The 14562-nt window shown below is 41.9% G+C and overlaps 1 protein-coding gene across 4 annotated transcripts in view; it reads left to right on the forward strand.

Moving 5' to 3' along the window:
- Nucleotides 1-14562, forward strand: part of LOC116397212 (seizure protein 6 homolog) — a 249613-nt gene that overhangs the window by 185208 nt on the left and 49843 nt on the right. For all 4 annotated transcript variants that reach the window (XM_031872444.1, XM_031872441.1, XM_031872443.1 and 1 more), the window contains 2 exons: nucleotides 9310-9495; nucleotides 11429-11597. In XM_031872444.1, the coding sequence (XP_031728304.1) occupies nucleotides 9310-9495; nucleotides 11429-11597 (355 nt within the window). The remainder of the gene's footprint in view (nucleotides 1-9309; nucleotides 9496-11428; nucleotides 11598-14562) is intronic.

Raw genomic sequence — 14562 nt, forward strand, 5'->3', positions numbered from 1 at the left:
TACGGAGGAAACTCATTTTGGCTGCTTGTAGCCGCGACCTTGTCCTTTTGGTCACGAGCCAGAGTTCGTGACCATAGGTGAGGGTAGGAACGTAGATCGACCAGTAAATTGAGAGCTTCATCAAGACGGTCCGGTGCAGCGCCTGCTTTACTGCTGCAGCCGCACCGATCCGCCTGTCAATCTCCCGCTCCATCTTACCCTCACTCGTGAACAAGACCCCGAGATACTTGAACTCCTTCGCTTGCGGTAGGCACTCTGTCCCCACCTGGAGGGAGCAATCCACCGGTTTCTGACAGAACACCATGGCCTCATATTTGGAGGTGCTAACTCTCATCCCTTCACACTCGGCTGCAAACCGCCCCAGTGAATGCTGGAGGTCACGATTCGAGGAGGCCAACAGGACCACATCATCTGCAAACAGCAGAGAGGCGATCCCGAGACCCCCGAATCTGACGTTCTCCACCCCCCGACTGCGCCTAGATATCCTGTCCGTGAAAGTCACGAACAGAACCGGGCAGCCCTGGTCGGAGGCCAACACCCACCGGGAACGTGTCTGACTTATTGCCGAGAATGAAGACACAGCTCATACTGCAGTCGTACAGAGACCGGATGGCCCGTTGTAACGGGTCTGGCACCCCATACTCCCGCAGCACCCCCCATAAGAACCCCCGAGGGACCCAGTCAAAAGCCTTCTCCAAGTCCACAAAGCACATGTAGACTGGTTGGGAAAACTCTCAGAACCCCTCCAGTAGTCTTGCGAGGGTAAAGAGCTGGTCCACTGTTCCACGGCCGGGACGGAATCCGCACTGCTCCTCTGGAATCCGAGGTTCGACAAACGGTCCGAGCCTCCTTTCCAGCACCCTGGCAAAACCCTTCCCCGGAAGGCTGAGTAGTGTGATACCCCGGTAATTCGAGCACACTCTCCGGTCCCCCTTTTTGAAGATGGGAACCACCACCCCGGTCTGCCAGTCCAGGTCAGAACCCCCATTGAAGAGGCGTGTCAGCCAAGACAGCCCAACAGTGTCCAGCGCCTTCAGCATCTCAGGGTGGATCTCATCCACCCCCAGCGCCTTGCCACCAAGGAGCTTTTTGACTACCTTAGCGGCCTCCGCCAGGGATATGGGTGCACCCCCCCTCCAAGTCTTCAGGCACTGCCTCCTCTCCAGAGGACATGTTGGTCGGGTTTAGGAGTTCCTCAAAGTGCTCTTTCCACCGCCAGACAATTTCCCCCAGTCCAGGTCAGCAGTCCTCCCCCCCACTGAGAACAGCCTGTGGTAGGCCCTGCTTTCCCTTCCTGAGTCATCGGATGGTTTGCCAGAACCTCCTTGAGGCCAACCGAAAGTCCTTCTCCATGGCCTCCCCGAACTCCTCCCATGCCCGAGTTTTAGCATCCGCGACCACCGCAGCTGCAGCCCTTCTGGCCTGCCGGTACCTCTCAGCTGCTTCAGGAGGCCCCTGAGCCAACCAGGCCCTGAAGGCCTCCTCCTTCAGCTTGACGGCTTCCCTCACCTCCGGTGTCCACCACCAGGTTCTCTGGTTGCAGCCACAACAGCCACCGATGACCTTCCGGCCACAGCTCCTACCGGCCAAGTCCACAATAGAGGCTTTGAACATGGTCCATTTGGATTCCATGTCCCCAACCTCCCTCGGGATGTGTGAAAAGTTCTTCCGGAGGAGGGAGTTAAAGACCTCCCGGACAGGGTCATCCGCCAGACATTCCCAGTTCACCCTCACTATACGTTTGGGCTTGCCGGGTCTTTCCAGCTGGTTCCCCCGCCATCTGATCCAACTCACCACCAGGTGGTGATCAGTTGACAGCTCTGCTCCTCTCTTCACCCGAGTGTCCAAGACATACGGCCACAGATCAGATGATACGATTACAAAGTCGATCATAGATCTCCGGCCTAAGGTATTCTGGTACCAGGTACACTTATGAGCCACCTTATGTTCGAACATGGTGTTCGTTATGGCCAAACTGTGGCTAGCACAGAAGTCCAATAACGAGACACCATTCGGGTTCAGATCGGGCAAGTCGTTCCTCCCAATCACCCCCCGCCAGGTTTCTCCGTCATTGCCCACGTGAGCATTGAAGTCCCCCAGGAGAACTATGGAGTCGGCAGGCGGCGCCCTTTCCAGGACCCCTCCCACCGACTCCAAGAAGGCCGGATACTCCGAACTGCTGTTTGGTGCATAAGCACAAACAACAGTCAGAGCCTTGCTCCCCGCAACCCGTAGGCACATGGAGGCGACCCTCTCGTTCTCCGGGGAGAACTCCAACACAGCGGCACTCAGCCGGGGGCTCGTGAGTATCCCCACTCCCCACCCGACGCCTCTCACCTTCGGCAACTCCAGAAAAGGACAAAGTCCAACCCCTCTCCAGGAGCTTGGTTCCAGAGCCAGTGCTGTGTGGAGGTGAGTCCATACACTAGCTGGTATGGCTCCACCTCCTGCACCAGCTCCGGCTCTTTACCCGCTAGCGAGGTGACGTTCCACGTCCCTAGAAGCTAGTCTATGCTGCCGGCGATCGGCTCACCTGGTCTGCATTGCACCCGACCTCAATGCTTGTCCCTGTGGGTGGTGGGTCCACAGGGTGGCTGCTCCATGTTGTTTTTTCATGGGCGAAGGCCCGGCCACCAGATGCTCGCCGAGGTGGCTGAAGACTGTGGGCTGCTTTTTATCAGGGTTATTTTGAACCGCTCTTAGTCTGGGCTCTCCCCTGAGACCTGTTCGCCTTGGGAGACCCAACCAGGGGCTACTGCCCCGGAAAACATAGCTCCCAGGATCACTGAGCCACTCAAACTCCTCCACCACATTAAGGTGGCGATTCGCGGAGGAGCAATTTCATATAAATTCTAATTTAAGGGAGATCCTACTTTAGGTCTGAAGCTTAATTAATGTTTATTCATTTCTAAATTAGTCCAGCATCTAGTATCTAAAGTTAACTTATTAACTAATCATATCTTATTTGTGAAAATTACTTATTAACTAACATCAAATTTATTTAGGTATAGTAACACAAACTTATTCACATTTAGAACAGTGTTGTTTTCACCTGACGGTTCTGATGGGAAGATGGGGTTTGGCTTCCACCGTTTTCTTTGTCTTCATTTCTCTCTCTCTCTCGTCCCCATCTCTCGTTGGCTTGTAGAGATCACAGTTCAGCTTCAAAGTCCCGCGTAGAAGAGCCTTTCTTTTAACTTCTTCTTTATTATTATGTTCTGTGAATGAGGGGCGATGTGTCCATGTCAGGAACAGCAAACCACTTCCATTTTAATAAACTATATTGATTCTTTAATTTAAGTTTCTTTTACAGAATAACTACTATTTAACTTACATGGTCTTTTTAATTATTCCATATTTGAAAGCCTATTCAAAGGCCTACCTTGAGGCCTTTCTCAGCTGCAGAACAGTAGCAAACAGTTTGATATAAATCGCAGAATGAAACTTGATTAATTCAAGATAGAATGAATTAAACAATTTCACAACATATGTGGACCTTGTTATTATGACAAATGTAGAAGACTAGTACTACAACAGACCGTCCTATATAGGTAGATATATATGTATACGTATAGGCATAGTAAATGGATAAGATTAATCTCAACATATCAGCACAGTCTTCAGGATGAGAGGCAAGAAAGGAGGGGGGAGAGCGTCACTCCCCTCTCAACGACCAGAAAGGCTGGTGGTCTGTGCTTCTGTGAGAGAAAAAATTCAGCCAGAACAATCAAAAGTCCAACTTTTACAACAAGAAAAGTAACCATACATTTTATTTATAAACTCAGATGTTTTCAAATTTAGAGATTTGATAAACCTCAAGCTCACTATATTTAGTGAGTCAGAGTTATATCACCACTTAAAGGAGTCAATTTGTGAATGGTTTACAAAAATGTGTAGCACTGAGTATATAAAAAATGTAGGGAAATACAAGGATTAATTAAGACATAGCATTAGTGAGCATTCCAATTTCTGTTTAAGATATCTGAGGATGTATAAGATGCACATATAAGAAAACCTATACAGCAGGATTAATATGAAAGAATAGGCCTAGTTAAGGCTTGATCTACAGCTTTTAACTATATATTTATTAACGTGAGCATTAAAGTTGTATTAACTAAAATTGACTGACATAGATAACCAACTTTGTTGGAACATCAGTCTTTTATTCAGAATTGGATGTGTCTGTGCCTTATCTGCTCCGCAGGAAAATTGGTCAGTGTGCAAAATACGGGGGTTCTGAGACCCCTTGATTGACACTCCAGACCCCCTGAAAGCCTCAATAGCAAAATATTTGGGTGGTCTCTAAAATCATAAGATAATCATTTGTTACCCTCATTTTGTCTTTTGTCTTTTAAAAGCTTACTAATGCCCACCAGTTTTCTTTATTCAAACTGCAAAACATTTATTCACAAATAGTGATAGCAAGTGCGAGAGACAATTTTCCGCCATAAATGACACAACCAGCCAGTGATGTAACAGGTTGCACGGAGCGAACTAATTGGACCCACTTTGGACAATATTGATCCATTGCCTTTTGTGAGAACCTGGATTAAAGCAGGACATTGTTTCCCCTCTTCTTGGATACAAGGACGGCGACGGCCACAGCCGAGGTCTGTGTGTCGGGTTCCAGTGCGTCGGGTTCCAGTGCGTGAATGTGTGTCAGGTTAGGGAGAGAGAGGTGAGTGTGCTGTGTGTATTCTGTTACAGGGCTTAGTTGTTGCGTTGTGTTGTTGTGTGATTGGCCTTATGGTTAACGATATTAGCCTTAGTGTATTGTGTGCAGAATGTATACTTTGCATAGATTTTGATATTTCTCATGTACAACAGGGATATTTTGGATTGCAAGCAGTGCAAAAGGAAAGGTCAGCAGTTACCAAAATCTGCAAGATTCATCATCTGGTGCAATCTGCTTTTATAGTGTTGATAAGGCATGCTCAGGGCTCAAGTTTGTGTAAATATGATTTTAATGATTAATTTGAGTATCTACCTTTAGGTGAAAGAATGTATTGAATGTTAATACTAAGCTGGCATTTGCCTCTGTGACTAAGTGACCTTTTCAGACAATCATAGCATATTTACCATAAATGAGGCATGCTATGCAGAAAGACCCTAGTGTCCTGTGGCACAGAGATTCCAGCTGCTCAAGACTGAAGCCTGGAAACAGAGCTGCTAGAGGCATTATTCTCTGAGGTGTTTGTCAGTTCCTCACAGTAATGTGAGGCCAATGGTCAACAGAAATAAATGCTCTGGGGGACCAAATGAGATTACAGATGAAGTTTGATCCGAGTGGAGCCAATTCACATCAAAGCCGTATCACAATGTGGAAATAAATAAATTCAATTTACATCCGCTAGCTACAAGGGGACTAATAAACATCTCAAATGATTGCTCTTCTCCTGTGATCTACACTGTAGCCACAAGGCCTGATTAGATACAGTAGAGACCAACAGCAGTTGTAAAGAGCTGGCTTATGGCCAGTCTGGGGCTCATGTGTTGGTTAAGCAGCTCATGGCAGCAGAGAAAACAGTAATACAGCCTGCTGAAGTAGGAAAATACATATTAGTAAAACTAAAAACTAGGTAAATCTACGTTCTTGTGAAAAGAGATTGTATTTATGTAACGATTGCAAACTGTACGTTTCCTGTAAACACAGAAGTTTATTTAAAAAAGAGACTGGGCATGTAACTGCATATATTGACCCGACATCCCAGACAGGTCCAAAACTGAAAATGGGACTTGAAACTACATTTCGTTGCGCAACCCTATTGTACAATGATAACAAATGAACCATGTAACTTTGAGGAAGGGGCCCCCCTTTGTCTAATATTAATATATAATATTAATATTAATGTATATATTAGTATATAAATTGAATTTAATTTTTTATAAAGTCTTTTATGAATATCGTAAAATCAAATTTAGATAATCATATGTTTTCTGGAAAAATTCTTGGCTTGCTAGAGAAATACTGTTGGTCCATTGATCCCAATTAAGACTATAAAAACCCTTTGATGAAATGGTGTGTGTTCCGCTTCTCAACAGCTTACATACTGTTCTTAGATGCATTTTGATTTGTTCCTGAATGCCAGTACTAAGGCTCTGTAAAATCACATATTTACTTAGTTTTAGTTTATTTGACTTAATGTTACTACTGTCAAAGTTCTTCATTTTACTTGCCTTTTTTGGTGGCGTCTGTCCGCATCTGCCACAGTATTTCAACATGGCATAACACCTGCTCTTATGCTGCACCGTCCATTTTTTCACTTCCAATTCAAACACAATTGTATCCGTTCTTCTGTTTAGTGCTCGTAACATTGTATACAATGAATGATATTTGGAAACATTCAGCAGCTACACTGCGGGGATCGGATGGTTTTACAGTACCACAGCCATCAGCCATCATTGACTGGAAGGAGGATATATGAAAATGGCCTGAAATCACATATGAGGACATTTGAATTACTTTGTCTCTTGGTGTAGATGGCTCCTCTATGAGGAACTACAAAGGTATTGTGGTGGGGAAAAAACTATTCAATAGTACCGAGTGAGTCCTATAATACTGAATACTGAAACAAGAAACATTGAGGAAAGAAGTTTGTCTTTAAAGTATTTATTCTCTGTTGCAGAGAAGGCTTCACCGTCATACTGACTGCAGTTCATGCAGAGGATGAGCCAAGAGTTCAGTTTGTCTCCTGCTCTTAAACATGTCATCACACAGTAGGGGGGAACATCAGGTATTTACATTATAACGATTGATCAGCAGTTTCAAGCTCCCCATTGACATTTACATTTTATTACCCATGATTAAACATGTAGTGCAGACCTGTGTCTGCTCTTTCTGGTTGTGAGAGTTATTTAAAAAACACTTTTGACACACGTTTTTTGTAGACCAAAAGACGACAATGCGGAAGCGCCCTTCATGCAAAGGATACCATCGAAACCCAAAGCAAACACACATTGATGGCTGTGGCTGCGATATAAGGTGCCGCCTGCTCATCAAGATCTAATCAAATATTCATACTCACTCTCACACCGATGACATAGCCTTCAGGAGCAATTTTGGCCATAGGCAAAATGTGAAATGGAGGAGCCGGGGATTGAGCACCGATCATCCCATTAGTGGACGACCTGCTTTACTTCTTGAGCCACTGTGCCCAGTTCACTTCCCTTTTCTTTTCTTTAGGGAAAATGTTGCTTCATAAGGCCCATTGACTCAGTTTGACTTTTCACTTCATATAGAGTCATTTCATATTTTCTGTCCTATAGTACTTATATTGTTGGTTCTTTATTGTACTCATTTGTTTTTAAGTTCACACCACCCACTGTTCCTGTGGGATGCAAGCTATATAGAACTTCCACAGTCTACTATTGTGAAAAGTTACATAAGTATGACCCTGTGATATATTGTATCTATGGACAGATTGGACTCTTCAAATGGGAACTCTGTTGAAAACTTTGTCCAATTAGTACAAAGGTCTAACAATCAAATGTAGCCCATTTGATTTATTGTTACATTTCTATTACCTTTGCTCTATGGATGTTCAGCTATCATATTTTGCTACTCATCATTTTTAAGACCCAAACTATGATATGTCGCACTGTAGGTCAACTTGTACCCTCTTGTATGACAAAGAAAACTAATTAAAGCAGCGATTATCAATAACCTTTCATTACAACCAAAACATCATACATGGCCTTAAGGTCTATGAAGACAAGACAAAGTGATGTAGAATTCTGCAGGCATTTTACTGCTGCAAGGCAATTTGTCTCAGTGAAAGCTCCCTGTTAGCACCAGTGTTATGATGCCACAATGCTACCATGATGGCTCTTTTATCTCTTTTCTAGTCTCCAGTGAGCCTATGAGCTTCATAGTTGTTGGTTGGCCTGGATATTAATAGCTGCAGCTGACCATGGTAATGACTAGCTCAGGGAGTGATAGGACACAGCTCCAGCAGCTGCTGTATGGCTGCACTAGTCTGGGATGTTGCTCTAATGAGAAACACTATAAAGACCAACTTCTCTTCTTATCTCTATTTCTTTGAAACACTATAGAGCTGGCCAACATCCCTCAGCTCTAACAGAGTGTTGGAGGCGGCCGAGGTCGTATAGGTTGTCATTTATTGGCCTATTTAATCTCCCTACATATTTCCTCGCCTGAGGCACAGCGCTGTCCCCAACAGACAGAATCAATAGCAGCACTACTGCCAAACCATCCAAGGGCTAACAATAAAACTAGGACAATTACAGTGAGATGGATCAGAGTCTTTAGCAGAAATATATTATTAATATGTTTGGCTGAACGCCAGGAGCCTGAAGGGAGACAAATCGGTGGCAATAAAAAAAGCCAGTTAGTTAACTGGTCACCTGAGAGCCAGCCTGCACACTTTCCCCACATATTGACAGTGATGTGACAGGTCTTTGTACAAGTGTGTGTGTGGGGGTGTAAATGCTACCTACCAGGTGGTAGCCACATGGGGACACTGGTACACTAAATGTCACTGTGGTGGTGTTGCTGTATATTTTCCATGGGATATTTGTTACTTTATTTACCTCTGTTTAAGCAGACAGCTTAATTAAAAATCAATTTGACTGTGGCAGTTTGGAAAGTCAGGGCCTATGGGGTTTCTATCATATTTACAAAAAGGTCCTATGAATACAGTATTAAAATTCATACAGCAGAGTATGATAGTTGAAGAATCTCACATGGCGAGCAAAGTCTAGACGGCAGATTGCTGCTTGATCCTTAATAAGGGAATGTGGCTGAACTCAATTTGAAATGAGTAACCAGATATTCCCAAGACCCAATAAAAAAAATGGCAAAGAAGACTGATTTAAGTTAATTAGTGAACATTTGTTTTTAAGTGAATCAGAGCAGCAGAGTAGTGTTTTTTTTGGATTTTCTTACCAGGGATTACATGTTGCTTTATTTTTGAGACTCAGAAATGATTCTATACCCATATCCATCTCTTTTATCGCAGCTCTTGTATTTGAAAAAGCCTGGTTTTCTTTCGGGGTTTTTTTTGCCATGGGTTCAGTTACTCCTGCTACAAAAAATGTCACCCCAACCGTTAAGTAAAACAAGAGCATTTTTTTTCTTGGAGCTTATTGAGGGCTGTTTGGAACTTCTCAGGAAACTCTTTTTGCTGCGACACATGATCTACTTGTTCAAACTAACGTGACTTGCTGCTGAAATGCTGAAATTTCACTTTCTTTCAGCTTAATTCCCTCTCCCTTTGTGTCTTATTCTCTGTTTCTGTCTGAAATCTCTCTATCTCTGACTGATTTCTTTCTCTGTCTGTGTCTCTGCAGCCTTTGTGTTGAGCTGTGTCTTCCCCCAGCGACCTCTCTACGGTGATGTATCAGTGAGCAGTCTCCACTCTGGAGGGGAGGCTTTCTTCTCCTGCCTGACCGGCTACCAGCTGCAAGGCTCCAGTATGCTCACCTGCCGCAATGCTAGCACCCCCTACTGGAGTGGCAAGGAACCACACTGCCTAGGTGAGGCAACCAGAACCAGGAGGAAAGACATTCACAGCTCATCCTTCATTTCCTCAGCCCATAGATAGGAAGGACAGCAACCAAACATGTTAGGACAACTTCAGATAATAAGAGAGATGTCCTTGTATTTTCGTTTTATTTTCTCCACTATATTAAAACTGTTGTTTATCTAAAATAATAATACATCTCATACAATTATATCATATATTAGTGAAGTAATGAACACAATTCAATCATTATTATTAGAAATATTTGCCATTGTGTTGTTATCATTATTCTAAACTCTGTTAACCTGTAAATTACATCTAAAAATGATAACACAGATGTTACTTCACGGTGTTGTAGTGATTGGCACTGTTGCCTCACAGCAAGATGGCAACGGGAGTTTGTTCCTGTCAGCATGGGTTGTCTCCGGGTTCTCCAGCTTCCTCCCACAGTCCAAAGACATGAAGCTTGGGTCAATTGATGACTCCAAATTGCCCGTAGGTGTGAATGTGAGTGTGAATGGTTGTCTGTCTCTTTGTGTCAGCCCTGAGATAGTCTGGCTACCTGTCCAGGTGAACCCTGCCTTCACACAATGCCAGCTGGGATCGGCTCCAGCTCCTACTGCTGTTGTGGCAGTTTGCATTGCAAGTTAAGTTGGCCCTTCGAGCCCTGACCTCTGACTCAATGGGGTCGTATACTGTCCCCCGCCAGCCTTTCAATTCCCATCAACAATCAAAGCATTTTTGGTTATTGTTTCAGAAGACTTGCAGCCAAGAGTTATCTGTTGGACCTTCAGGTCCTTTTGCATGACGGGCATAGATAGAGCCAGACCTGGACTTCCACAGGAGTGTGTGGATGATGAATGTTTTTCTTTCTTTGCTCCTATAAGGCTGGCTGATGAATAAGAAGTGACCACTTTACTCCTGATCATACTGATCGACTGAAGGACTGCTCAGGGAATGTTTCCCTGAAAGCAATTTCAAACGTGTGTGTGTGTGTGTGTGTGTCAGAGCAGGTGTATTGAGGTGTGATTACTGAAGGCTAGGCAGGATGCCACTGGGTTTATTCTTCCTGCTCTGCTTTAATTAAACTTTGTCTGCATGACCTGATCAGCTGGGACACAAAACACACACACACACACACACACCTTCCCATAGCTGTAGATGGATTCTCTGTGAGTGTTGATATCTGATTCTATCTCTGACGATGTTATCTTTCTAACCTAATTTCTTGGTTTCCAACATGCAGCTCTTGAATTTAAAATGCTATACAACTCCTAAATGTTGTAAAAAAATTCTATTCTTAAATGTCTAGTCTTGATGTTGGTGATTTGAGCTTTCAATGCAATCGAAAACAACATAACCATATAATTATTTCCATTAGCACAACAACAGTGTCAGTTTCTTTTTTGAAAACACAAATATTTCATTCTCTCGTTTGTTCTACTTGATCACATTTTTTGGGTGCTGTGCAACACAACACTTCTTGCACAGACGTTTCACTTAAAAGTCTTTGAGCTTATGACAGGCCATTATGTTTTTCTAGAGACAGCAGAGTAGAAGTGATTGATTAATGAGTCAGAACAGTACTTGAGTTAAAAAAGAGAAAGTAGGAGCAGCAGATGTTTATTATGATGTGACTGCTGTGGAAATGTACATTATTGTGAATTTACCATGTGAGATACTACATGGAATTCCAGCCTTTATTGGTTCAATTTCACAGCTCATATGGAAAGTGATTTCTGGTGCAATCATGAAAAAAGAACAGCATCCATGTCCTTTCTGGGCTGGTCTACTTCCTGTTTGTCTATACTGACACCAGAGTTTAATTTGGGTTATCTATGGTCTGCTGATGCTCTGAGCACCAGCTTATGAACTTGAAGTTGACATTCAATGTATTCAGTTGTGCATTTCATCTCCACATTCCCTCCTTCTCCTCTCTCTCTCAGCTGCTTGTGGTGGTTTGATCAGGAACGTCACAGTCGGCCGGATCGTCTCTCCTGGTTTTCCCAGCAACTACAGCAACAACCTGACCTGCCACTGGCTGCTGGAGGCCCCTGAGGGCCAGAGAATACATATCCACTTTGAGAAGGTGGCGCTGGCCGAGGATGATGATCGGTAAGCAAGACCTTCAGCCTTTTTACGAGGAAGGTTGAACATTGTAAACAGTAAAACTGTGTATTTTCTTTAAACTAACACTACATCTGGAGTGGTCGCCTGGCAACCGAAACCTGTGAATAAGATTCATTGTATTCAGCTTTCACTTATTGTCATTTAAAAAATACCCAGATTTTTTCAAAGGGGAGAAGCAGTTTCAAGTGATTTTCTGTTGCATTATAAATTCCACAGGAGTGTTTTCTGCAGTCATAAGATGCCGTTCAGTACATTTGATAGTAAATAGGCTTCTCTGGTGGTGGTGGTGAAGCCATCTCAGAATCTGATTCATTTATTACATGTGAAAATGAAGGAGCCAATGATAACGCTGCACATCAGACATTAAAAATAAAAAATACAAAGTAACCCTGTGGAGATTTTGACCATTAGTAGCGCTTTGGAGCTGTATTTTCATGAGTTTAGTACAAGCTTGCACATGCAACTATCACACGTCCACTTATGAGAAGAAGAATAGTATCAACAGGAATAAACAAAAGCAGTATTTAAAATGCTCTAGAATGTTTCATGAGGAAGGAAATGTGTGTTCAGCACATATGTTAGACCGAAAGGACACACAGATCCCGTTTTAATGCATTTCTGTGTTGTCTTTTTTTATTGTCTTTTCCCGTTGAAGGGTTTTGGGGTAGTTTTTCCTACTCTGAAGCAAGGGTCTACAGAAAATGGGCCAATAAAAATAAAACTGAGTTTACTCATTGAAAATAAATTAAATAAATAAATGCTGGTCTTTCACTTTCCCTAAACAAGCTGCTGAGATTTATTGCCTCCCCCACTGCTCTTTCTCAAACTACCTCCAGCCATTTCAAGTACCTAGAAGTTTGTTTAAAGGTATTCCTATGGCAACCAACCAATAGAGGGATAAAAGCTCTGGAAAATAATCTGCAGTGAACGGTATCAGTGGAGTTTTAGTGTGACAAGATGATCATAACCCTGATGTAGCGTTGTTGCTGGTAGCAGATTTAATAAATAACAATTCATTAATATAAATGTATGACTATTATCAGTAATTCAATAATGATTTATAAACCCATACATTTGTATAAAAGAATGATGGCACGTGGCTTACGCCATAAACCACCATTAGTTTCACTAACAGAATTTAACAGAATATTCAATTTTAGACCCCACCCACAACTTCAAAATTTGATATTAATCAATTAAATCTTAATCTCAGGGTTGCTACGGAGTTCTTCTCAAGGTGTACAGGGACTTATTTCACACAAATCAAATTTAAAAAGAATATGTATTTGACTAACTACATAACTAAACTACGAAACAGAAAGTAAATGAATAAACGATAAAATAAACAAAATTAATGGAATGAATGAAGAATATGATGAACAGTACAATGAATAACGATGAACTACCACTAAATGAAAAGGATTACATGTGACCAGGTAGAATCATTGATTTCTATCAATTCAATTTGTCGTTTGTACCTTCAATTTAATTCAAAACATTTAAGCACCATGGGAACCACCAGGGAAGATTGTGAAACCCCTTTATATTTGTTCTAATTTAAATTTGATTTAGATCTTTAAGTCTAAAGCTTATTTATCCGTTTTATTAAAATTGGATTATTTTATTATGTGACTTAAATTTATTTGGCCGAGGAACATCAAACTCATTTACATCTGGGAATGGTATTGTTTCACCTGACGGCTCTGATGGGCAAATCAGAGGTTGAGCTGCATGCAGTGGTGGTTGTTCCTTCGTGGCCATCTCTACATCTTGAAAGTTGTTGGATGATGCTAGTTGTTAAATCGCACTCTTCCATCTCTACCTCGATTCGACTTTCTCTGATAACTTTGGAACCTGGTCGTCTTCTTCGTTGGGTTGAACAGTTCTTCCTAATCTTCATCTTTCTCAGCAGGATGCTAAGTCATATTATCACCCCCCTTCGTAGCAGCAGGGGTCATTATGGCACCTTTGCCAGTTTAAAAAGTATTTCATCTCAGAGTCTTTTCTTTTAGAGTCTCTTGCTCTCAATAGTTGCTGGAATAAATCGTCAGCACGTTGGTGCATCGCAGGCCGGAGCTGCAGGGCACAACAGTTGGCACAGGATGGCCAATCAGGCACACAATACGAGAGAAGAGGCGGAACCGGCAGAGCCACGAGGGAGAGATCCTCAATGTCCTCACTATAACCTGATCAATTAAAGATTGTGAATTAAACGATTACACAACATAGACAGACATTGTTATCGTCAAATAGACAGACCTCTGTAGATATACATCTATGTGTACCTACACATGCATATCAAATTAATTGATAGGATTAAACTCAACATTCTTGCACAATCCACTTTCCTGGGTGAGAGACACAAAAGAAAGGGGGAAATGTCCCTCCCCCCTACCTGCAAGTTGTGTATCAACCACAGCACAAGACCAGCAGAGTAATTAAACATCCAGTTAATATGACAGGGAACTACAAGAATTGTAAACAGATTTGGCTATCATGAAATTAACTACACATAACCTTTATAAACTCAGATGTTTAATCTATACACATATACATACATATACACACATACATATATATATATATATATATATACATATATATACATATATACATATACACATATATATATATACATATACACGTATATATACATATACACGTGTATATATATATATACACATGTATATATACATATACATATATACATATACATATGTATATACATATACATATACATATACATATACGTATATACATATACATATACGTATATACATATATATATACATATACGTATATCTATATGTATGTATATATATATATGTGTGTATATGTGTATATGTATATGTATGTATATATGTATATGTATATATGTATATGTATATGTATATATATATATACATATATACATATATATATATATATATATGTATATGTATATATATAT

Source organism: Anarrhichthys ocellatus, unplaced genomic scaffold (assembly GCF_004355925.1).
Source record: "Anarrhichthys ocellatus isolate YVR2014 unplaced genomic scaffold, GSC_Weel_1.0 scaffold64, whole genome shotgun sequence".
NCBI lineage: Eukaryota > Metazoa > Chordata > Actinopteri > Perciformes > Anarhichadidae > Anarrhichthys > Anarrhichthys ocellatus.